Source organism: Ranitomeya imitator, chromosome 9 (assembly GCF_032444005.1).
Source record: "Ranitomeya imitator isolate aRanImi1 chromosome 9, aRanImi1.pri, whole genome shotgun sequence".
In the NCBI taxonomy this organism is placed as follows: Eukaryota; Metazoa; Chordata; class Amphibia; order Anura; family Dendrobatidae; genus Ranitomeya; species Ranitomeya imitator.
The window spans coordinates 57,338,680-57,364,741 of record NC_091290.1 but is presented as its reverse complement, the minus strand read 5'-3'; the positions used below and the strand labels follow the sequence as shown (position 1 = coordinate 57,364,741).

Here is a 26,062-nt window from a genome sequence, read left to right as displayed (position 1 = left end):
ACCACTAGATTGTGCATTGTAAGCCAAGGTAATTCCAGGACCAGAGGAGAGGGCAAACCCTCTCGCACATTAGAATTGATTGATTCCAATTGCATGGCCCCTACCTGCAGATATATTTCTCAAATGACCTGAGTAAAAAAAAACTGGCTCAAGGGTGCAGAATCTATAGCTATTATAGGTATAGGTTGTAACAACTCTACTGGCATCACGGCATGGCCTCTCATCTCTCACACTATCTTACCCACTGCTCCAGGTCATGTTGTGGTTTCTGTTTCTTGCCAGCTCCATATTCTGTGCCTCTGCTCTCTGCATGCTTCCTGGCTGTGTGCATAGGGGGGTGGCGCCTGAACTCTCTGGTTCTTATAGGAATCAGGTGCACCTGTCTAATCTGTTCCTGACCAATTACCAAGAGGCCTCCAGTATTTAGTGCAGCTCCACCGCACAAACACTGTCGGAAAAAGCCGAAGACTGCCAAGTGCAGTGAATACTGCCGCCAGTTAATGATCAGCTCCGGAAGCAGACACAGCCGGGAGACAGCATTACGGGAGGACGTGTCGCTGGACAGGTAAGTATAACTATAATGTTTATTATTAACTTTATGCTTTTTTTTACAGCTCCCCCTCCCCATCCCATATATATAAAGTCCGAGTTCGGGGTTCGGACTCAAGTTCGTGTCATCTCCAGCCCCAAACTTGAACTTTACAAAAAACTCAAGCGAACCTGCCAATCCTGAACATCAGGGGGGGTTCGCCCATCACTAATCCTCTCCAGTTCCATCAGTTTGGATGGTGAACGTTGGTGGACAGTCATTTTCAGGTCTCTCCAGACCTCTCATGGCTGTACTAGCTCAAAAGGGTGCTTCTACTCAATACCGAGCGAAGGGTCTGAATACAGGTCCTTCTCAAAAAATTAGCATATAGTGTTAAATTTCATTATTTACCATAATGTAATGATTACAATTAAACTTTCATATATTATAGATTCATTATCCACCAACTGAAATTTGTCAGGTCTTTTATTCTTTTAATACTGATGATTTTGGCATACAACTCCTGATAACCCAAAAAACCTGTCTCAATAAATTAGCATATTTCACCCATCCAATCAAATAAAAGTGTTTTTTAAGAACAAACAAAAAAACCATCAAATAATAATGTTCAGTTATGCACTCAATACTTGGTCGGGAATCCTTTGGCAGAAATGACTGCTTCAATGCGGCGTGGCATGGAGGCAATCAGCCTGTGACACTGCTGAGATGTTATGGAGGCCCAGGATGCTTCAATAGCAGCCTTAAGCTCATCCAGAGTGTTGGGTCTTGCATCTCTCAACTTTCTCTTCACAATATCCCACAGATTCTCTATGGGGTTCAGGTCAGGAGAGTTGGCAGGCCAATTGAGCACAGTAATACCATGGTCAGTAAACCATTTACCAGTGGTTTTGGCACTGTGAGCAGGTTCCAGGTCGTGCTGAAAAATGAAATCTTCATCTCCATAAAGCATTTCAGCCGATGGAAGCATGAAGTGCTCCAAAATCTCCTGATAGCTAGCTGCATTGACCCTGCCCTTGATGAAACACAGTGGACCAACACCAGCAGCTGACATGGCACCCCACACCATCACTGACTGTGGGTACTTGACACTGGACTTCAGGCATTTTGGCATTTCCTTCTCCCCAGTCTTCCTCCAGACTCTGGCACCTTGATTTCCGAATGACATGCAAAATTTGCTTTAATCAGAAAAAAGTACTTGGGACCACTTAGCAACAGTCCAGTGCTGCTTCTCTGTAGCCCAGGTCAGGCGCCTCTGCCGCTGTTTATGGTTCAAAAGTGGCTTTACCTGGGGAATGCGGCACCTGTAGCCCATTTCCTGCACACGCCTGTGCACGGTGGCTCTGGATGTTTCCACACCAGACTCAGTCCACTGCTTCCTCAGGTTCCCCAAGGTCTGGAATCGGTCCTTCTCCACAATATTCCTCAGGGTCCGGTCTCCTCTTCTCGTTGTACAGCGTTTTCTGCCACATTGTTTCCTTCCAACAGACTTACCATTGAGGTGCCTTGATACAGCACTCTGGGAACAGCCTATTTGTTGAGAAATTTCTTTCTGGGTCTTACCCTCTTGCTTGAGGGTGTCAATGATGGCATTCTTGACATCTGTCAGGTCGCTAGTCTTAAGGTACCGTCACACTAGACGATATCGCTAGCGATCCGTGACGTTGCAGCGTCCTCGCTAGCGATATCGTCCAGTGTGACAGGCAGCAATGATCAGGCCCCTGCTGTGCTGTCGCTGGTCGGGGAAGAAAGTCCAGAACTTTATTTTGTCGCTGGACTCCCCGCAGACATCGCTGAATCGGTGTGTGTGACACCGATTCAGCGATGTCTTCACTAGTAACCAGGGTAAACATCGGGTAACTAAGCGCAGGGCTGCGCTTAGTAACCCGATGTTTACCCTGGTTACCATCGTAAAAAAACAAACAGTACATACTTACATTCAGCTGTCTGTCCCTTGCTGTCTGCTTTCTGCACTGACTGCTGGCCGTAAAGTGAAAGTGAAAGCACAGCGGTGAGTCACACAGCGGTGACTCACCGCTGTGGCTGTGCTGTGCTTTCACTTTACGGCCAGCAGTCAGTGCAGGAAGCAGACGGCAAGGGACAGACAGCTGAATGTAAGTATGTACTGTTTGTTTTTTTACGCTGATAACCAGGGTAAACATCGGGTTACTAAGCGCGGCCCTGCGCTTAGTTACCCGATGTTTACCCTGGTTACCGGGGACCTCGGGATCGTTGGTGGCTGGAGAGCGGTCTGTGTGACAGCTCTCCAGCGACCAAACAGCGACGCTGCAGCGATCCGGATCGTTGTCGGTATCGCTGCAGCGTCGCTAAGTGTGACGGTACCTTTACCCATGATGGGGGTTTTGAGTAATGAACCAGGCAGGGAGTTTATAAAAGCCTCAGGTATCTTTTGCATGTGTTTAGAGTTAATTAGTTGATTCAGAAGATTAGGGTAATAGGTCGTTTAGAGAACCTTTTCTTGATATGCTAATTTATTGAGACAGGTTTTTTGGGTTATCAGGAGTTGTATGCCAAAATCATCAGTATTAAAAGAATAAAAGACCTGACAAATTTCAGTTGGTGGATAATGAATCTATAATATATGAAAGTTTAACCCCTTAGTGACAGAGCCAATTTGGTACTTAATGACCAGGCCAATTTTTGCAATTCTGACCACTGTCACTTTATGAGGTTATAACTCTGGAACGCTTCAACGGATCCCGCTGATTCTGAGATTGTTTTTTCATGACATATTGTACTTCATGTTAGTGGTAACATTTCTTCGATATTACTTGCGATTATTTATGAAAAAAACGGAAATATGGCGAAAATTTTTAAAATTTTGCAATTTTCAAACTTTGTATTTTTATGCCCTTAAATCAGAGAGATATGTCATGAAAAATAGTTAATAAATAACATTTCCCACATGTCTACTTTACATCAGCACAATTTTGGAAACAAATTTTTTTTTTGTTAGGGAGTTATAAGGGTTAAAAGTTGACCAGCAATTTCTCATTTTTACAACACCATTCTTTTTTAGGGACCACATCACATTTGAAGTCATTTTGAGGGGTCTATATGATAGAAAATAACCAAGTGTGACACCATTCTAAAAACTACACCCCTCAAGGTTCTCAAAACCACATTCAAGAAGTTTATTAACCCTTTACGTGCTTCACAGGAACTGAAACAATGTGGAAGGAAAAAATGAACATTTAACTTTTTTTTGCAAACATCTTAATTCAGAACCATTTTTTTTATTTTCACAAGTGTAAAAACAGAAATGTAACCATAAATTTTGTTATGCAATTTCTCCTGAATACGCCAATACCCCATATGTGGGGGTAAACCACTGTTAGGGCGCACCACAGAACTTAGAAGTGAAGGAGCGCCGTTTGACTTTTTCAATGCAGAATTGGCTGGAATTGAGATCGGACACCATGTCACATTTAGAGAGCCCCTGATGTACCTAAACAGTGGAAACTCCACAAGTGACTCCATTTTGGAAACTAGACCCCTTAAGGAACTTATCTAGATGTGTGGTGAGCACTTTGAACCCCCAAGTGCTTCACAGAAGTTTATAACGTAGAGCCGTGAAAATAAAAAATCGCTTTTGTTTACACAAAAATGATCTTTTCGCCCACAAATTCTTATTTTCACAAGGGTAACAGGAGAAATTAGACCACAAAAGTTGTTGAGCAATTTCTCCTGAGTACGCTGATACCCAATATGTGGGGGTAAACAACTGTTAGGGCGCACCGCAGAGCTTGGAAGAGAAGGCGTGCCGTTTTACTTTTTCAATGTAGAATTGGCTGGAATTGAGATTGGACGCCATGTCGCGTTTGGAGAGCCCCTGATGTGCCTAAACAGTGGAAACCCCCCACAAGTGACACCATTTTGGAAACTAGACCCCCCATGGAACTTATCTAGATGTGTGGTGAGAACCTTGAATGCCCAAGTGCTTCACAGAAGTTTATAATGCAGAGCCGTGAAAATAAAAAATATTTTTTTTTTCCACAAAAAAGATTTTTTAGCCACCAAATTTTTATTTTCACAAGGGTAACAAGAGAAATTGGACCCCAAAAGTTGTTGTCCAATTTGTCCTGAGTATGCTGGTACCCCATATGTGGGGGTAAACCACTGTTTGGGCGCACGGCAGAGCTCGGAAGGAAGGAGCGCCGTTTTGGAATGCAGACTTTGATAGAATGGTCTGCGGGTATTATGTTGCGTTTGCAGAGCCCCTGATGTACCTAACCAGTAGAAACCCTCCACAAGTGACCCCATTTTGGAAACTAGACCCCCCAAGGAACTTATCTAGATGTGTGGTGAGAACTTTGAATGCCCAAGTGCTTCACAGAAGTTTAGAATGCAGAGTCGTGAAAATAAAAAATATTTTTTTTTCCACAAAAAAGATATTGTAGCCCCCAAGTTTTTATTTTCACAAGGGTAACAGGAGAAATTGGACTGCCATAGTTGTTGTCCAATTTATCCCGAGTACGCTGATGCGCCATATGTGGGGGTAAACCACTGTTTGGGCGCACGGCAGAGCTCGGAAGGGAAGGAGCGCCTTTTTGGAATGCAGACTTTGATAGAATGGTCTGTGGGCATTATGTTGCGATTGCAGAGCCCCTGATGTACCTAAACTGTAGTAACCCCCCACAAGTGACCCCATTTTGGAAACTAGACCCCCCAAGGAACTTATCTAGATGTGTGGTGAGAACTTTGAATGCCCAAGTGCTTCACAGAAGTTTAGAATGCAGAGTCGTGAAAATAAAAAATATTTTTTTTTCCACAAAAAAGATATTGTAGCCCCCAAGTTTTTATTTTCACAAGGGTAACAGGAGAAATTGGACTGCCATAGTTGTTGTCCAATTTATCCCGAGTACGCTGATGCGCCATATGTGGGGGTAAACCACTGTTTGGGCGCACGGCAGAGCTCGGAAGGGAAGGAGCGCCTTTTTGGAATGCAGACTTTGATAGAATGGTCTGTGGGCATTATGTTGCGATTGCAGAGCCCCTGATGTACCTAAACTGTAGTAACCCCCCACAAGTGACCCCATTTTGGAAACTAGACCCCCCAAGGAACTTATCTAGATGTGTGGTGAGAACTTTGAATGCCCAAGTGCTTCACAGAAGTTTAGAATGCAGAGTCGTGAAAATAAAAAATATTATTTTTTTCACAAAAAAGATTTTGTAGCCCCCAAGTTTTTATTTTCACAAGGGTAACAAGAGAAATTGGACCCCAGAAGTTGTTGTCCAATTTATCCCGAGTATGCTGATGCCCCATATGTGGGGGTAACCCACTGTTTGGGCGCACGGCAGAGCTCAGAAGGGAGGGAGCACCATTTGACTTTTTGAGCGCAAAATTGGCTGTCGTGTTTGGAGACCCCCTGATGTACCTAAACAGTGGAAACCCCCCAATTCTAGCTCCAACCCTAACCCCAACACACCCCTAACCCTAATCCCAACCTGATCCATAATCCTAATCACTAACCCTAACCATAATCACAACCCTTACCCCAAAACAACCCTAATGTCAACCCTAACCATAACCCTAATCAAAACCCTAAATCCAACACACCCCTAATCCTAATCTCAACCCTAACCTCAAACCTAACTCTAATCCCAATACACCCCTAATCACAACCCTAACCTTAACCCTAATCCCAAACCTAACCCTAATCCCAAGCGTAACCCTAATGCCAACCCTAACCCTAATACGAACCCTAATCCAAACCCTAACCCTAATCCCAGCTCTAACCCTAACTTTAGCCCCAACCCTAGCCCTAACTTTAGCCCCAACCCTAACCCTAGCTCTAGGGCTACTTTCACGCTTGCGTCGTTTGGCATTCCGTCGCAATCCGTCGTTTTGGACAAGAAACGGATCCTGCAAATGTGCCCGCAGGATGCGTTTTTTGCCCATAGACTTGTATTGCCGACGGATCGTGACGGATGGCCACACGTCGCGTCCGTCGTGCACTGGATCAGTTGTGTTTTGGCGGAGCGTCGGCACAAAAAAACGTTCAATGAAACGTTTTTTTGTACGTCGCATCCGCCATTTCTGACCGCGCATGCGTGGCCGTAACTCCGCCCCCTCCTCCCCAGGACATAGATTGGGCAGCGGATGTGTTGAAAAACTACAGCTGCTGCCCACGTTGTGCACAATTTTCACAACGTGCGTCGGTATGTCGGGCCGACGCATTGCGACGGCCCCGTACCGACGTAAGTGTGAAAGAAGCCTAACCCTAAGTTTAGCCCCAACCCTAACCCTAAATTTAGCCCCAACCCTAACCCTAAATTTAGCCCCAACCCTAGCCCTAACCCTAGCCCTACCCCTAACCTAACCCTACCCCTAACCCTACCCCTAACCCTAACCTAACCCTACCCCTAACCCTACCCCTAACCCTACCCCTAACCTAACCCTAACCTAACCCTAACCCTACCCCTAACCTAACCCTACCCCTAACCCTACCCCTAACCTAACCCTACCCCTAACCCTAACCCTACCCCTAACCCTACCCCTACCCCTAACCCTACCCCTAACCCTAACCCTACCCCTACCCCTAACCCTACCCCTAACCCTACCCCTAACCCTAACCCTAACCCTACCCCTAACCCTAATTTTAGCCCCAACTGCTGTTCTCCTGCCGGCCGGCAGATGGAGACAGATGGCGGGCGCACTGGGCATGCGGCCGCCATGTTCTGCTGCCGGCGGCCAGGAGGAGCAGCAAGAGGATCCAGGGACCTAGGTGAGTATGCTAGGGTCCCCGAATCCCCCTATTTCTCTGTCCTCTGATGTGCGATCACATCAGAGGACAGAGAATTACACTTTACTTTTTTTTTTTTTTTTTGCGGTCGCCGGTAAACAGTTAATTACCGGCGATCGCAAAACAGGGGTCGGTAATACCGACCCCGATCGTGCTCTTTGGGGTCTCGGCTACCCCCGGCAGCCGAGACCCCAAAGATTCTCCCGGTGCCGGCCGGCGGGCGCACTGCGCATGCGCCCGCCATTTTGAAGATGGCGGCGCCCACCGGGAGACACGAGGAGCATCGGGGGAGCTAGGTGAGTATTGGGGGGCCACCTGGGACCCCTTTTCTCTGTCCTCCGATGTCCGATCACATCGGAGGACAGAGAAATTAAAAAGAGATCGCTTTTTTTTTTTTTTTGCGATCGCCGGTAAACGGTTAATTACCGGCGATCGCAAATGCGGGGTGGGTTAAAAACCCCCCGAATCATGTTCTCTGGGGTCTCGGCTACCCTCGGCAGCCGAGACCCCGGAGAAAATCGGCCTCTGGGGGGCGCTATGGACTTTTTCCACAGCGCCGTTAATTAACGGCGCTGTGGTTTAAGTACCCTTAGCGGCCGCCGTTAAAAGGCGTATCGGCGGTCGCTAAGGGGTTAATTGTAATCATTACATTATGGTAAATAATGAAATTTAACACTATATGCTAATTTTTTGAGAAGGACCTGTACTTATGACCATGTGATATTTCAGTTTTTCTTTTTTAATAAATTTGCAAAAATTTCTACATTTCTGTTTTTTTTTCAGTAAGATGGGGTGCAGAGTGTACATTAATGAGAAAAAAAGGATTTTTTTTTTATTTACGAAATGGCTGCAATGAAACAGAGTGAAAAAATGTAAAGGGGTCTGAATATTTTCCATACCCACTGTAGTGACCGAATACTACAAAACTGTTCATTAATAAAAATACAATACTAATATTACCATAAGTGCCATTGTACACAGGAGCTCTGTATATAGTGTCAGTGTACAGGAAATATAGGGATCACCAGTGACATTATACACAGGAGCCCTGTATATAGTATATAGTGTACAGGTAATGCAGTGATAACTAGTGATATTATACACAGGAGCTCTGTTTCAAAACTGAAGACTAAATAAGCAAAAGACCACCAAAAACTTAATAAACAAATAAATGTTAATAGAAAATCACATATAAAATCAGACTAAACACAATATATATAAACATAATAAGAGAACAAATGGAGGAGACAGGAAGGTAGGCAAGGGAGAGACTATGGGTCAGTATAGGACTTGGGGAAGCAGGATAGAAGAATTGCAGTAGGGATGTATACAAAGAGCACCAAGTAGGGGACACTGTAGATGATTGCAGGATATACTGTACCTATGTACCAATATCATAAAATGCCATCAGAGAAAGCAACTGCTTACCCATGGTGGGTCTAGACTGCTACAGCCTTCCCCCTATATAGTGTATAATGTACAGGTGATACAGTGACTCACCAGTGACATTATACAGGAGCTCTGTATATAGTGTATAGTGTACAAGTAATGCAGTGATCACAGGTGACATTATCCCCAGGAGCTTTATATATATAGTATATAGTGTACAGGTAATACGGTGATCACCAGTGGCATTATACACAGGAGCTCAATTCATCATCATTTACCGTACTCTCCCCCATCACACAGTCTTAATTCATCATTTGCTCTCCCACACCCTCAATTCAGTATCGTTTGTTCCCCCCACACTCAATTGATTATCATTTGCTCTCCTCCACCCTCGATTCATTAGAATTTGCTGTATCCTGCCCTCAGTTCATAATTATTTGCCCTCCCCATCCCTCACCTTCAAGTCATGATTTGCTGTCTTCCACCCGTAATTCATCATTATTTGCTCTCCCCACTCTCAAGTCATCATTTGCTGTCCCCCATCCCCACCTCAAATCATCATTTGCTCCCCCCTCCCCTCACCCTCAATTTATTGTCATTTGCTGTCTCCTCACCCTCAATTCATTATCATTTGCTGTACCCAACCCTCAATTCATAATCATTTGCTCTCCTCACCCTTAATTGATCATTAGCTGTCCCTCACCCTCAATTCATCATTATTTGCACTCACCCTCCTCAATATCTCATCATTCACTGTACCCCAAGGAATGCTCCCTGCGCCAAGATGTGCACAGCCGATGGCAGCGCACTGGCGCACACTACGTTATTATACCATGGCACTCGGTTGGCAGAAGTATAAGAGGGGGGACCAGACTTTGTACAGGTCCCCCCTCTTTACTTCTGCTCACTGGGTCCCATACAACATTAAGGGCAGTAATGCCCTAATGGCGGCCCTGTCCACATGTGCACACCGGGACACAAGTCCGGATATGCTGCATTCTATATGACTGGTTCTGCGACCAAATCAACACAACACCGAGTTGTTAGTGTACTGGGAATGAAAACTAGAGGGGTTCAGCTACTGTACATCATGTCACCCTACACCGTAATCCCCGGAATATTGATTGGTGTGACATTCCTTTCGTGAATGTCTCTTCATGGCCTTGCCCATGTGCTTTCCAAACCTATCTCCAGTTATTATTACAATCAAGAATCAAGTGGGTCTCACACTGAAGGGGATAAACATCCATTCCAGCCGCCATCTTTGTCTTGGTATGTCCAATTTCACTTTCAGTACAGAGAATTAATTAATCGTTAATCATGCAACCGGTGGTTTGGCTTTTTCTGTAATTTTTCCCAGGAGTCATTTAAGCAAAACACAGGGCCACATGTTGTTATGCTACTGGAGCAGCTTAAGCAGACTAAACATCTTATCAGGCTCTGCAGTGTCTCCAGAGTTGTCTCTCATTTTGCATGTCTGGTACATTGTAGGTCAGCAATTGCAAAGGGAGCTGCCAACAGCAGATCTTGATGTTGTCTGTTCAGCAGCTCTCTACTCCACAGTCTACTAATTTCCTGGTTGTGACAGTGCAGACTCTCATCCTTGAGTGACAGTTCTAGTGACTATCAGATCTAGTGCTGGGGGATTTTAACTACACAGCACTGATATGAGAAGCTTGATCAGGAGATGAGAAAGAGGGGAATGGAGGTGAAGAGCTAGCTACTGTTTAGAAATCAATTAGCTGCAGAATGGTGGCTGGTATATTAGGAGTCAATTCCTCTCTTGGAATGTAACTACTGTGCACACTTAGCTAGGGTCTGGTGGTCAATCTCCTTGAAAACCAGCTGTACACTATGTAAGATAAAACCTCTTATTGCAGGAGAATGAGAGCAGATACTGTAGAAAAAGCAAGTTAACTGCAAACTTGATTATTTTCATGCTGTGTAATCAATTAAAGCAATTTAATAACTTGGGAATAGCTCTTATATAACCTCACTGACAGCAGCTAGTGCATGTATTTCTGTGCATGGCGCTTAAATGCAATACTGAATAAATTAAGATGGTTTGGAAAATTTGTTTCCATTTTTTTATCATTTGTATATCATTAACATGTCTAACAATCTTGTGATTTCTATAATTTCAAGGCTTTTCCTTTTTGGTTTTGCAATTTCAATGGTGAGGAGTATAGTTATTGTATAGCACTCTTGAATAATATCAACATACTATAGCAAAACACACTACACAAGTACCGATATTACCAAAATTTCCACCTCACAAGACGGACAATACCACAACTTGGTTACCACTACTATTACCATTACATAGGGAATAAATAACATTTCTGAACAACACAAACTTAGCAAAGAGCAATATTACCAATATTATTACTATACACCAGGGGTTGGCAATTAATTTTCCCAAGGGGCCACATGTGAGACCATGACTGTTGTGCAAGGCTGCACCAATAGGCTGAAATTAATTCTACTTAATATAAATATTTACATATTATAATTATGTTATATGAATATAAATTGTTTCACTTAATATTTTAAGTAAGTGAAAATCCCCCGCACACAGCCTCCTATATACAGTAAGCACCCCCACACAGCTCCTATATACAGCATGAGCCCCCACATAGCATCCTATAAACAGCATGAGCCTCCACATAGCCTCCTACATACAGCATGAGCCCCCACATAGCCTCCTACCAACAGCATGAGCCTCCACATAACCTCCTATATACAGTAAGCACCCCCACACAGCCCCTATACACAGCATGAGCCCCCACATAGCATCCTATAAACAGCATGAGCCTCCACATAACCTCCTATATACAGTAAGCACCCCCACACAGCCTCTATACACAGCATGAGCCTCCACATAGCATCCTATAAACAGCATGAGCCTCCACATAGCCTCCTACATACAGCATGAGCCCCACATAGCCTCCTACATACAGCATGAGCCCCCACATAGCCTCCTACCAACAGCATGAGCCTCCACATAACCTCCTATATACAGTAAGCACCCCCACATAGCCTCCTACATACAGCATGAGCTCCCACATAGCATCCTATAAACAGCATGAGCCCCACAGTCTCCTACAAACAGCATGAGTTCCCACATATCCTCCTATATACAGCATGAGCTCCACATAGTCTCCTAAATACAGTATGAGCCCTACGTAGACTTTTATATACAGTGTGAGCCCCTACATAGCTACATCCATATATGTACAAAATTCCCATAAGCATGAAAAAAACCACCACATACTCACTTCTCTCCCGTTCCCCCGGCGCTCTGCCTCTGCCCCATCCCTGTCTACAGTGCACAGCTGACGCAATGAAATGACATCATCACCTCAGCTGTCTCACAGGCTGATTGGTGGAAGAAGGGGCCACCAGTGTATTTATCACTGTCTGTATCCAACCATTATGGACAGGGGGCGGGGGGCACAGTGCAGCCGACCCCTGCTAAACACCTACCACTACATAGTGACTGAATTATACCATTCAACTGTTGCTTCTTAGAAAAATGCTATAAAAAGACCAATACAATAAAGTGACTGTATAGTAGCAGACACTGATTTTAGTAATATATACTGACTCATGGTGGACATTATATTATTGAAATCGTTATCTTTTCTAATTTTTGCATCTTTTCAAACCGCTATGGCGACTTCTTCCAGCCTCAGCTTGTCTGCAGAGTTTACAACACAGATATACTTTACTTCTCAGATTTCCAGGCCCATCCCCACCTATTCTCTGACCACACAAACACCATACTGTATCTTGCTGCTATCCTCAATTTTGTGAATTGCTGCTTTATTTGTCCCATTACTGTACAATGCTGTGTGGTACAGTGACCATAATACTTAAAACATTTTGTCTTTACTATATTTGTACCCTAAAATGTAGGGACTGTGCAGTATAATGCCCCCAGGAAAGTGGTAATGCTTCTACAACCCCTGGCAAAATTATGGAATCACCGGCCTTGGAGGATGTTCATTCAGTTGTTTAATTTTGTAGAAAAAAGCAGATCACAGGCACAAAACTAAAGTCATTTCAAATGACAACTTTCTAGTTTTAAGAAACACTAAAAGAAATCAAGAACAAAAAATGTAGTAGTCAGTAATGGTTACTTTTTTAACTAAGCATAGGGGAAAAAATATGGAATCACTCAATTCTGAGGAAAAAATTATGGAATCACCCTGTACATTTTCATACCCAAAAATAACACCTTCATCAAATTAGATATCCTCGTTAGTCTGCTTCTAAAAAGGAGTGATCACACCTTGGAGAGCTGTTGCACCCAGTGGACTGACATGAATCATGGCTCCAACACGAGAGATGTCAAATGAAACAAAGGAGAGGATTATCAAACTTTTAAAAGTGGGTATATCATCACGCAATGTTGCAAAGATGTTGGTTGTTCACAGTCAGCTGTGTTTAAAATCTGGACCAAATACAAACAGCATGGGAAGGTTGTTAAAGGCAAACATACTGGTAGACCAAAGAAGACATCATAGTGTCAAGACCGGAAACTTAAAGCAATATGTCTCCAAAACAGGAAATGCACAACAAAACAAATGAGGAACGAATGGGTGGAAACTGGTGTCAATGTCTGTGTCGGAACCGTAAGAAACCGCCTAAAGGAAATGGGATTTATATACAGAAAAGCTAAACGAAAGCCATCATTAACACCTAAACAGAAAAAAACAAGGTTACAATGGGCTAAGGAAAAGCAATCGTGGACTGTGGATGACTGGATGAAAGTCATATTCAGTGAAGAATCACAAATTTCCATTGGGCAAGGTGATGATGCTGGAACTTTTGTTTGGTGCTGTTCCAATGAGATTTATAAAGATGACTGCCTGAAGAGAACATGCAAGTTTCCACAGCCATTGATGATATGGGGCTGCATGTCAGGTAAAGGCACTGGGGAGATGGCTGTCGTTACATCCTCAATAAATGCACAAGTTTATGTTAATATTTTGGACACTTTTCTTATCCCATCAATTGAAAGGATGTTTGGGGATGATGAAATCATTTTTCAAGATGATAATGCATCCTGCCATAGAGCAAAAACTGTGCAAACATTCCTTGAAAAAGACACATAAGGTTAATGTCATGGGCTGCAAATAGTCCGGATCTCAATCCAATTGAAAATCTTTGGTGGAAGTTGAAGAAAATGGTCCATGACAAGATTCCAACCTGCAAAGCTGATCTGGCAACAGCAACCAGAGAAAGTTGGAGCCAGATTGATGAAGAGTCCTGTGTGACACTCATTAAGTCCATGCCTCAGAGACTGCAAACTGTTATAAAAGCCAGAGGTGGTGCAACAAAATACTAGTGATGTTTTGGAGTGTTTTTTTTATTTGTTTGTTTTTCATGATTCCATATTTTTTTTTCTCAGAATTGAGTGATTCCATAATTTTTTCCCTATGCTTGGTTAAAAAAAAGTAACCATTACTGACTACCACATTTTTTGTTCTTGATTTCTTTTAGTGTTTCTTAAAGCCAGAAAGTTGCCATTTGAAATGACTTTAGTTTGGTGCCATGTCCGTGATCTGCTTTTTTTCTACAAAATTACGGTATTCAGCTGAATGAACATCCTCCAAGGCCGGTGATTCCATAATTTTTGCCAGGGGTTGTTTTTACCTAATGTCATCCCTTGACAACCACAGTCACAGAATCCTCTTCTGTCCTCCATGCAAGAGTGGGTCACTGCAGATGGTGAGATGCCATGACATCATTGGAAATTGTCATCTTGTAGACTGCAGGGCTGGTGATATATAACTCTTTTTATTATTATTTGGACACAGCATAGTGTTATTTATACACTTTAAATTGGTTTAATTTGGGTTTTGTACAGTTAGATTTATACAGCACATAGCAGTAATATTTGGAAACTTTATGGCGGTCATTTCTTAGCTTAGTGAGCTGGATGTTGTTTTTTGCCAAACGAATACAAACAACCATACCTATTGTCATTGGTGGTGTCACAACTCCTGGGTATAACTGCTGTGGGGAGAGTTGCACGCCACAGCAAGGGAGCTGAGAGCAGAGCGGTGGGGAACTCACCGGGTAGCAAACAGGACCTGAACCACGTGACAGGGAAGGAGGTGGTCGAGGGCAGCGTCAGACACCGGAGTGCAGAGGAGACGATCTACACTGGAGAGTAGTTAAATGTGCCAAGATCAAACCAGGAGATAGCGAGGCAACCAAGCATGAGACAGAGGGATAATCAGAAAGGGAGCCAAAGGTCCGAAAACCAGCAGAACAAACAAAAAGAGTAAAGCACGGAGCGCAAAGCAAACAAATGCAACCGAGCACACCCTCAAGTGATTCACAGAATTGTATAACATTTGGATAAATCAATGGAAAATTACCACATTTTTTGGACTATAAGAGGCACCGGACCATAAGACGCACCTAGGTTTTAGAAGTGGAAATTAGGGGAAAAAAATGAAGCAATTCTGTACTGTAATATCCCATATCCTGGTATATATGGTTACCTCATCCCCATTCTGATACACATAACCCCTCATCCCTATCCTGGTATACATGGACCCCTCATCCCTATCCTGGTGTGCATGGCCCTATCCTTATCCTGGTATGATTGGCACCACCCTGGTCCTGGAATGCATGACCCCATCCCAGGCCTGGTTCAATTGGTTCCATCCTTATTCTGGTATAATTGTCCCCATCCCGGTCCTGGTTTGATTGGTCCCATCCTTATTCTGGTATAAATGGCCCCATCCTGTTCCTGGTATGATTGGTCCCATCCTTTTTCTTTTATAATTGGCCCCAACCTGTTCCTGGTATGCATGGCCCCATCACGAAAGATTAAAAAAAATAAACCATTACACTCACCTACACGGTACTCCCTCGCAGCGTCCTGCTGCGGTGTCAGCAGCTACTTAATGCCTGTAAGCAGCGCATGGCAGAGACATCATGTGCTGCTCACAAGCCAGAATTCTCCCTGGGACCATTTATTGCAGAGAGCGGTGAGTATCCATTCCTCTTCAGTAGTGCACAGTGTCAGCCAGAGCCTTCCGGCTGGGGCCAGCGGTCACGTGTGCCGATACTTAAGAGAAATGAATATTCAGAATATTTAAATATTTATTTATCTTAGTATCGGCACACGTGACCACCGGCCGCAGCAGGAAGTCAATAGTAGGAGAAAATGGATCACAAAGTATGTTAAATAAATTCTCCTGAGTACACCAATACCCTATATGTCGAAAGTTACTTTTGAGGAACAGTGCAAAGCTCAAAGGGTAACTTTCTAAGTTTTTTACATCACTGCAGAGATTGATTCCCATCTACACTGCTCAGTACTGCTAGGTCATGCTGAAATTCTGAGAGCCCAGTGTATGGCGGCATGCATATGCAACTCTCATGTTAGCTTTTGATCACCAATGTCGAACTGCTTGCCTAGACACATACCAGTTTGAAATATCTCATTGGGTAAAATCAAACTGGAAAATGAGTGGAAATGAAAAGGAAAAAACTTTCGGGCTCGGTTTGAAGAATTTCATCTGGAACAAACATGTTCCTCATCATAGAGACAGACTGTTTGCGCTTCGGGGTAGCCTGTCGCCAGGTCTCTTTGTGGTTTCTCTGGCTTAGAGCAGGAAGATAAGACACTGTCTACAGTACAGCTCCAGAGCATGAGCATATCGTTAACTGAAAACTTCTAACATGGATTACACAAGAACCACAAGACGGATTTCACACCCCAGGTATCATTTTTATCAGTGTAACAGCGCCAACCTGAGAGTGTTTTAAGTGCAATTGTTTTATATTCATTTTTTTTCATAGAACATACATTTTATCCTGGTTTTGGTAGCTTTTTATTATAACGTAGGAAATAAACACAATGAAGTATTTCTAAATGCTGGCTTTCAGAATAAATCTTTTTATGGCTTCTTTCACATTTCCGTCGGTACTCGGCCGTCGCCAAGTGTCGGCGTGACATACCGACGGAAGTTTGTGAATTTGTGAGTGACGTGAGCAGCGGACGCCTAAGGCTACTTTCACATTTCCGTCTTCTGCAGGCTGTCACAATGCGTCGTTCTGTGGAAAAAACGCAGGATGCGTTTTTTTCACATAGACTTGTATTACCGACGCATCGCGACGTATGGACACACGTTCCATACGTCGTGCACTGGATGTGTCGGTATTTGGCGGGCCGTCGTATTGAAAAAACGTTCAAGGGAAGTTTTCGTACGTTGTGTCCTGCATTTTTACTGCGCATGCCCGAACTCCACACCCTCCTCCCTGGGACTTTACATTCGGCGAAGCGCCGGCGCAACATACCGACGGAAGTCTGTGAATTTGTGAGTGACGTGAGCAGTGGACGCAGTGTTTCAACGCGACGGCCGAGTACTGACGGAAATGTGAAAGATGCCTAACATATCCAGAAAAAATACCAGAAAGCTTTTTACTCTTCTTTATCTACAGTGTGCATTAAATGGTAAAACATTCATTTTAACAACCTGTATGTAATATTACATTTCCTATACAGTGGGCAGCAATATAGCAATAATTACCTAATCATTATGGATTATAGAAGCTTTGATTTTACAATCTAGTATCATCAGAACCTGCTAATAATTGTTCAGTGATGGGAATCGACTTGCAGGACCGCTAATGATCCAAAAAGCTGAAGTGGCTTATCACCCTTTATTTTCAAGATCATTGGGGTCCCACTGGCATATAGCAATGATATGCAATATAATTATATACTGGAAAGATCCCTTTTATAAAGTGTTTAGATTCTGAAAGCTGATATTGTTTTAAGATTCTGAGATTTATTCTGTATAACAATATATTTTCAGAAACTAAAGATGTCCAAAGATAAGAAGGGTAATAGCACAGAGCAAGTCCCATTTATGGAAGAATGGAAAGCACGGAGAGAGAGAATGAGGCTACGCTCATCTTCTAGCCTTGCTGGGAGCAGGTCTGTAGATATCCAGGTTCAACAAGAAGTGGAGCTCCAAACACAAACCTGGTCCTCACATATAGGAAAAGCATCTGATACGGCTGTAGCTTCCAGCAAAGTCCAGTCTCCAGGTGCTTTAGATGTTGAAGCTCATGATCCAGTCACTTCAAAAACCAAGGAGAAAAAAGGGAGTACACAGAAGAAGCATCGTACCCAAATTGAAAAAAGGAAACTTAGGGAGAAAAGACGACCAACAGGAATAGTTAATCTGATTCAAACAGTGGTAAGAGCTCATGTAAACTGGCTTTGCCTCCCCTTAGCTTAAAATATATTTTCTTATGTTTTCTATCTAAAAAGGTATATACTGTATATATATTTATGAGCTTCTCAGGATTGCAATTGCAACTCCAAGATGTAAAAGATGTGGAATTTGGAAATCACAGGATGGATAGACAGGTTAATGATGTGCAAATGATGAAAATGTGGAAACAAAACTTTCAAAATATCTAAATTTATTTAGTACCACCACAAATACACACTTTGGCTGCTATCAATGAAGTTCAGGGTCGGACTGAGGTGTCTGGGGCCCACCAGGGGAATGGACTCTAGGGGCCCACCCTACAGCTATATGCAAATATCTGTCAGTCGTTATCCCCATTATAGTGGAGCATCGACTGTAAAACACAGGCGGCTCCTGCACTTCTCCTGTGCGCCCCAATAACTGGGATCTATAATTATGGTAGTTTACATTTATGTGGTTCTTTGGTTAAAACAAGTTATCACCGATCCATGGGCTCACTTATGTCCGACCATTAGGAACTGCACCCATCGGAAGAATGAAAAAGTTTTATCATTGATAGGACACATCCCCATTTTAAAATGGAGCAGCAGGTGGGATGTCTGACCGCGGCTCCATTCATTCTCTTTGGGGATTCCAGAAAAAAAGTAAGAGCAGCCACTAAGGAAATGAACAAATCAGTGGTCAAGTCGGACATGCCACTCCAGTCTAATGGGGATAAAAAGTTCCACATTTTGCTGAATGGGTCCAAGCAGTCAGACCCCCACCAATCAATATGTTACCACTTATCCTGTGGAGAGGTGATTACTTTTTTCACAGGACACCCCTGTCAGTGCATCTCCGCCGCTGTGTACAAAGCATTAAAACTCTAATGGAAATAAAGAATCTTCTCCTAATTAATATCAGAGAGAACAAATGACCACCATACACAACACAATCCACTATACCAAGACCAATAATACCCCATGCAGGGAAGAAATACCACCACCACACCATGACCAGACCACATAGTGACCGAATCATACTACATACAAGGGACAAATACCACCACATCATGACCAGATCACATTACCACCACATAGTGACTGAATAATATGACATATTAGGGCAGCATGGTTCAGTAGTTAGCACTGCAGTCTTGCAGCACTGGGGTCTTGAGTTCAAATCCCACCAAGGACAACATCTGCAAGGAGTTTTTATGTTTCCCCGTGTTTGCATGGGTTTCCTCCAGATACTCTGGTTTCCTCCCACATTTACAAAGACATACTGATAGGGAATCTAGATTGTTAGCCCCATCGGGGACTGTGCCGATAATGTCTGTAAAGCGCTGTGGAATTAATGGCGCTATATAAATGAATAAAAATAAATAAATATAAATATTACCAGCATATAGGGACCAAATAATACCACATAGAAGGAGAAATACTGCCACCCCATGACCAGACCAACACATAGTGACCGAATACTACAATACTGACTATGAATACAAACCACAATACTAAGAACACTCTTATTACCACCAGTGACATTATACACAGTACCTCTGTATATAGTGTCAGTGTACAGGTAATACAGTGATCACAGGTTAAATTATACACAAGAGCTCTGTATATTGTGTCAGTGTACAGGTAATACAGTGATCACCGGCAACATAATACACAGGAGTTCTGTATATAGTGTCAGTATTCAGGTAATACAGTGACCACTAGTGACATTATACACAGGAGTTCTGTATATAGTGTATAGGTAATACAGTGATCACCATTGACATTATACACAGGAGCTCTGTGTATAGTGTCAGTGTACAGGTAAGGCTACTTTCACACTTGCGTTGTGTGACGTACGTCGCAATGCGTCGTTTTGGGGAAAAAATGCATCCTGCAAAGTTGCCCGCAGAATGCATTTTTTCTCCATAGACTTGCATTAGCGAGACGTATGGCCACACGTCACATCCGTCGTGCGACGGACGCGTCAAGTTTTGGCAAACCGTCGGCACAAAAAAACCTTACATGTAAAGTTTTTTTGTGCATCGCGTCTGCCATTTTCGACCACGCATGCATGGCCGAAACTCTGCCCCCTTCTCCCCGGACATTAAAATGGGGCAGCGGATGCGTTGAAAAACTGCATCCGCTGCCCCCGTTGTTAACTTATTTCACAACTTGCGTCGGTACGTCGGCTCGATGCATAGCGGCAGGCACATACCGACGCAAGTGTGAAAGTAGCCTAATACAGTGACGACCAGTGACATTATACACAGGAGCTCTGTATATAGTGTATAATGTACCGGTAAGACAGTGATCACCAGTGACATTATACACAGGAGCTCTGTGTATAGTGTCAGTGTATAGGTAATACAGTGATCACCAGTGACATTATACCCAGGAGATCTGTATATAGTGTCAGTGTACAGGTAATACAGTGATCACCAGTGATATTGTACACAGGAGATCTGTATATGGTGTCAGTGTACAGGCTATACAGTGATCACCAATGACATTATACACAAGAGCTCTGTATATAGTGTCAGTGTACACATAATACATTGATCAATGGTGACATAGTGTATAGCTCTGTATATAATGTATAGTGTACAGTGTACAGGTAATACAGTGATAACCAGTGACATTATACACAGGAGCTCTGTATATAGTGTCTGTGTACAAGTAATACAGTGGTCACCAGTGACATTATACACAGGAGTTCTGTATATATAGTAGTGTATAGTATACAGGTAATACAGGGATCACCGGTGACATTATACACAGGAGCTCTGTATATAGCATCAATGTACAGGTAATACAGGGAACACCAGTGACATTATACACAAGAGCTCTGTATATAGTGTCAGTGTACACATAATACATTGATCAATGGTGACATTATGCAAACGAGCTCTGTAAACAGTATACAGTAGATAGTGTAAATGTACAAGCAACACACTGACTCACCGGTGACATCTGTAGTTGAAGTCTTATATTCATCCAGTGCAGACCGCCATCACTTCTTCTAGCAAGGACTCGTCTCTGCAGAAAATAACACAGTTAGCTATAGCTGATCGCTTCCAGAGTACATTCCCCACTATTTTCCTCGACTTCTATACTATGTCAGATGAAGAAAAAAAGACATAGTTCCACCCTGCACTGTAGCAGGACCCCTTTTTGCTCTTCCCATGAAAGACAGTAACCTCAAAAGTAAATTACAGCAGTAATAATGTCCCCTGATTGGCCCGTACAGTAATTATGTCCCCACTTGCCACCATAAACCAATAATGTATGTTCCTCATCCTGACCTAAATACAGTAATTATGTCACCTCTTTATTTAATAAGGTGCCAGATCCTTGGCCCATTTATTTAATATCCCCATTTTGGACCCCATTGTCCACCTTAATAAGGTCCCTATCCTTGGCCACTTCCAATAATAATGTCCTCATCCTGGGCCCCTTTATTTAATGTACCCTCCCTGGGCCCTTATGTCCGTCCTATGGCCACTACCTTGCCCAATCACAGAGGGGGGATTCTTCTCACCTTCTTGCACCCCCCGGCATCCTCTTGTGGCTTCATATTCAGCGTGGTTGTTAAAATGGCTGCCGACTGCAGCTGTGACAGGGTGCTTTGCTCTATGACAGGCCGCGCTTTGACGCCACATAGCAGTAACATAGAAAGGCCGCTGGCCTATCAAAGGCTGCAGGAGTCATTTAGCAAAACTGCTATGTGACTTCAACACATGACCAGTTACAGTGCAGAGCGCCCTGTCACAGCTGGCATTCAACTTGATATGCGCTGTAGCCAGGATCATCTCCAGGTTTTCGTGGGCCTCAGGTGAAAGAGTATCAGTGAGCCCCTTTAACACATGCCAACATTCCTGATGCACAGATAAAAAATACAGGTATAGTACAATATATGGGCACGACATAGTCCTCCATACAGTATTACGGCACCTCATAGTCTTCCATACAGTATTATGGCCAACCACATAGTCCGCCATATAATATTATGGGCAACCACATAGTCCTCCATACAGTATTATGGCCAACCACATAGTCCTCCATACAGTATTATGGGCACCACATATTCCTCCATACAGTATTATGGGTCCCATATAATGCTTCTCCATACAGTATTATGGGCACCTCATAGTCCTCCATACAGTATTATGGCCAACCACATAGTGCTCCATACAGTATTATGGCCAACCACATAGTCCTCCATACAGTATTATGGGCACCACATATTCCTCCATACAGTATTATGGGTCCCATATAATGCTTCTCCATACAGTATTATGGGCACCTCATAGTCCTCCATACAGTATTATGGCCAACCACATAGTGCTCCATACAGTATTATGGCCAACCACATAGTCCTCCATACAGTATTATGGGCCCCATATAATGCTCCTCCATACAGCACATCACGGGCCCATGCAATGCTCCTCCATACAGCACATCACGGCCCCCTGCGCTCTGCCATACAGCAGATCATGGGCCCACTGCACCTCCATACAGTATTGTGGGCTCCCTGCTCCTCCATACAGTATACTGGGCCCCCTGCTCCTCCATGCAGCACATCACTGGCCCCCTGTTCCACCATACAGCACATCATGGGCCTCCTGCTCCTCCATACAGTATTGTGGGCCCCCTGTTCCTTAATACAGTATTGTGGGCCCCCTGTTCCTTAATACAGTATTGTGGGCCCCATGCTCCTCCATATAGTCTTATGGGCCCCCTGCTCCTCCATACTCCATACAGTGTTATGGGCCCCCGTTCCTCCACACAGTATTATGTCCCCCCTCCATACAGTATCATGGGACTCCTCTCCTTCACACAGTTTTAGGCCCTCCCGCTCCTCCATACAGTCTTATGGGTCCCCTGCTCCTCCATACTCCATACAGTGTTATGGGCCCTCCGTTCCTCCACACAGCATTATGCCCCCCTGCTCCTCCATACAGTATTATGGGACCCCACTCCTACACACAGTATTATGCCCCCCCACTCCTGCACACACTATTGTAGAGGCTGAGCGTGCTGTGATGACATCATTGCACCCTCTGCTCTTAGATGTCGCAGAGTCAGAGGGCGCTGAAGAACGAGGAGAGGTATTAGAAGGGGGGCCCCGATACCAGCGCTGACACCGGGGGGCCCCGATGCCAATTCTGGCAATGGGGGACCATGAGTCACAGACCCCATACTCCGTGTTCCACCCCCCGCTCGCCCAGGGCCCCCAGCAATTACCTGGGTTCACCGGGTGGTGCTGCCGGCCCTGGTCATGGCGACGGGTCAGGACTGTGTGCCTGCGCCAGCGCGCACCTCTGCCACCTTCAGATTTAAAGGGCCCGCGTCCCTATTTTTTTTCTTCTTCCTCCTCCTCCTCCTCTCTGGGGCCTACCAGGCATTTCCACAGTATCCCGGTGGGCCAGTCCGACCCTGATGAAGTTAATATTGGAATGTTCTGCCACAATGAAATAATTTGGGCATGGAAAACTTCAAGTTTCCCTGCTGGCAGCTTCCTTTACAATTGCTAACCAATGATAGTGCATATCCAAACAATCAGAAGGAGTTTTCGAGACACTGGCAACAAGACAGACATCCAGTTACAGAAGATTCATTGACTTCATGCCACCGCTCTCAAAAGCTACTAAGGTGCAGAGCAAGACTGAAATGGAGGTCTTTCCTCTTCAGGAATGAGTCTTGCGTTTGTCTTTGACACAGTGATAGCAGGAGATTGATCTGGAGACCATGTGAGCAGTGTCATGAAGAAGCCTTAACAAGAGAATTTGAAAGGGTCCCAGGACTTGTTTTTCAATTTGGCAATGCCAGGTGACATGTTGCTTGTGCTACTGTGAGCAACCTGCGTGGCCTGAACGTGCTACCATCCTCTGAAGCATCTCCAGTTTTCTCTACTATCGAACACATTTGGGGCGTCATTGGTCGGTAATTCTAAAGGGAGCTGCCAGCAGTGGAACTTGACGATTTCCTAAATGCATTCAGTGTGGCAGAACATTCCTTAGACAACCATTAACAACCTCATTGATAGCCAAGACGTGTGCCTGTGTGTATTTCTTCCTTTGGCGTTCATACTTGACAGTGAGTTAATCAAACTGTTTTGAAAATTTTGTTCCATTTTTACATAATTTACATATCATTGTCTACCCATTCTGTGTTTTTCATAGTTTTATGACTTTCCCTTCTTGCTGTTGCAATTTCAATAGGAGTATAGAGAGGTATCACAAAACACACTGACTCAATTACGAAAGTCTTTCTATGACAATGTGCATCAAAGCAATGTGTGTAAATCAACAATATATACATTAATGTTAAACAAGTGAACCTATGTTATGACTCAGTCACACAAATAACATGACCCCATATACAAAGGCTCACATCTTATCCATTCCATTTAACGAGAAATTTTAATCTTATGGAGCGCCCCCAGACACAGGGCCACGAGTTCTCGGTACCGGGCCTCTCTGGTTCGGTTCTGAGGCTGTCACGGTGGCTAGACCCGGTCCGCGACCCTGCTAAGGGGCGTCCAATAAAGGTGGTACAGTCGGTCAGGGATTCGTGACGCCACCTGTGGTGTTCGGTCAGGGTGACCGACGCTGCTGTGGGGTCTGCTGGGGTGATGGAATGGCAGCTGGATGGTATACCTTCCCACAGGTGAAGTATGTCCCCAGGGCTTCCCAGTAAGGTAGATGGTGATGGTGTGAGGTGCAGTCAATAGCGAGGACACAAGGTTGCAGTCTCTTTACCTCTTTACTGAAGACTTCAGGATCCTCAATCCAGAGCACACTTAACAGGGCTATCTGAGACTGTCCGGTCCGATGGGCACATCCAGAGTTCCCTTTGCAGGTGGAAATCAGTGCCTACCACTAGCGCCTGTGTGTTGTAGTGCTACCCTGCTGAGCATTCGGATAAGTCCTCACAACTGCTGTTCTCGTTCGTTCATTTTTTCTAATTTTCTCTCGCTTGTTCCAGATGTTACTAGTTTCTCGTCCCCCAGGTATTTTATGGCTAGGACGCACCCGTATGATGGGAAGGCTCGGAGCTCTTCCGGGACCCTAGAGACTCCCCTCTCCACGTGTTGCCCCCTATGTCTTCGTAGGAAATTTAAGGTAGACAGCCAACCTATAATTAACTGTCCTGCGGAGTTCGAAGTAAGGCCTAGAGTCAGTTACTCCCGCGGTGTTCCGGCCACCGGCTACGCGCCTCAGTAGGATGTTGCCTCGGTCTCACGGCATGACCCCTACTGGTTCTCCTTTGTGCTTGATCTTGTTTCTCACTGTTCCACAATATCCTTCCCTTCATGTCTCTCTCTTAGGATACCGCCGCAGGGTGTGCAGGCGCGGTTCCGTTATGTTCTACTCTGTTCGCTAGGCACCTGCCAGGTTCCCACGCCTGACAGGGACCCCCTTGTGTCTTCTCCCTGCAACACCCCCTGCCACGGGATGTTGCCTGAATCCAACCCAGTCAGCTTCTGACTAACTTCCTATCCAACCCCTAGTTTTACCAGTGTGAGGAGTGGCCCAATAAATAAAGCCTTTTGCTCCCCCTAGTGGCCAGAGTGTGAAGTGTAATGTGTGCTGGTGAGACCTGGTCAGTAGAATTTCTTCAGTGCCATCAGACGTACCATCACTCCCCTTAGTGGCAGAGTGTCATACTGCAACGACCAGATCTCTGGGGCGCTGCACTTACATCTATTGATTCACTGACCTTCAAATCCCCTTAGTCACAGAATGTAAAAAGGTTGTTGTTTTAAGACAAAAATAGGTCTGCAAAACCAGCGCCATTCTTGTCCATAGGCAGTGTAATGTTTTGCAGCTAATCCCTTTTCACCAATATTATATAAGAATACGAGGCACAGCCCATGGCCAAGAGTGGTGTCGTTTTGGTAAAAGGAAACTACACCTGTTTCCAAAAATTCACATGCAATAGCCACATATAATGACTAAAGCTTGACATGAACATAACTTATTGTTGATTTGCAGGATCCTAATGAAAATGAAGAATATGCAAATCAAGAGAATAAAGAGCAGGAGCCCGTCATACAGAGTCAGGTGAGGGAATATCATTACAACTGTTACCTGGAATCATCAGTGTCTCTTAGGCATCTGA

The 26,062-nt window shown here is 44.2% G+C and overlaps 1 protein-coding gene across 2 annotated transcripts in view; it reads left to right on the top strand.

The window, feature by feature from the left end:
• LOC138649778 (PRKC apoptosis WT1 regulator protein-like) overlaps window positions 1–26,062 on the top strand; it is a 78,926-nt gene that overhangs the window by 21,211 nt on the left and 31,653 nt on the right. For both annotated transcript variants that reach the window (XM_069740456.1, XM_069740455.1), the window contains exons 2-4: window positions 367–565; window positions 17,550–17,936; window positions 25,936–26,004. In XM_069740456.1, coding sequence (XP_069596557.1) covers window positions 17,559–17,936; window positions 25,936–26,004 — 447 coding nt within the window. In that variant the 5' untranslated portion in view covers window positions 367–565; window positions 17,550–17,558. The remainder of the gene's footprint in view (window positions 1–366; window positions 566–17,549; window positions 17,937–25,935; window positions 26,005–26,062) is intronic.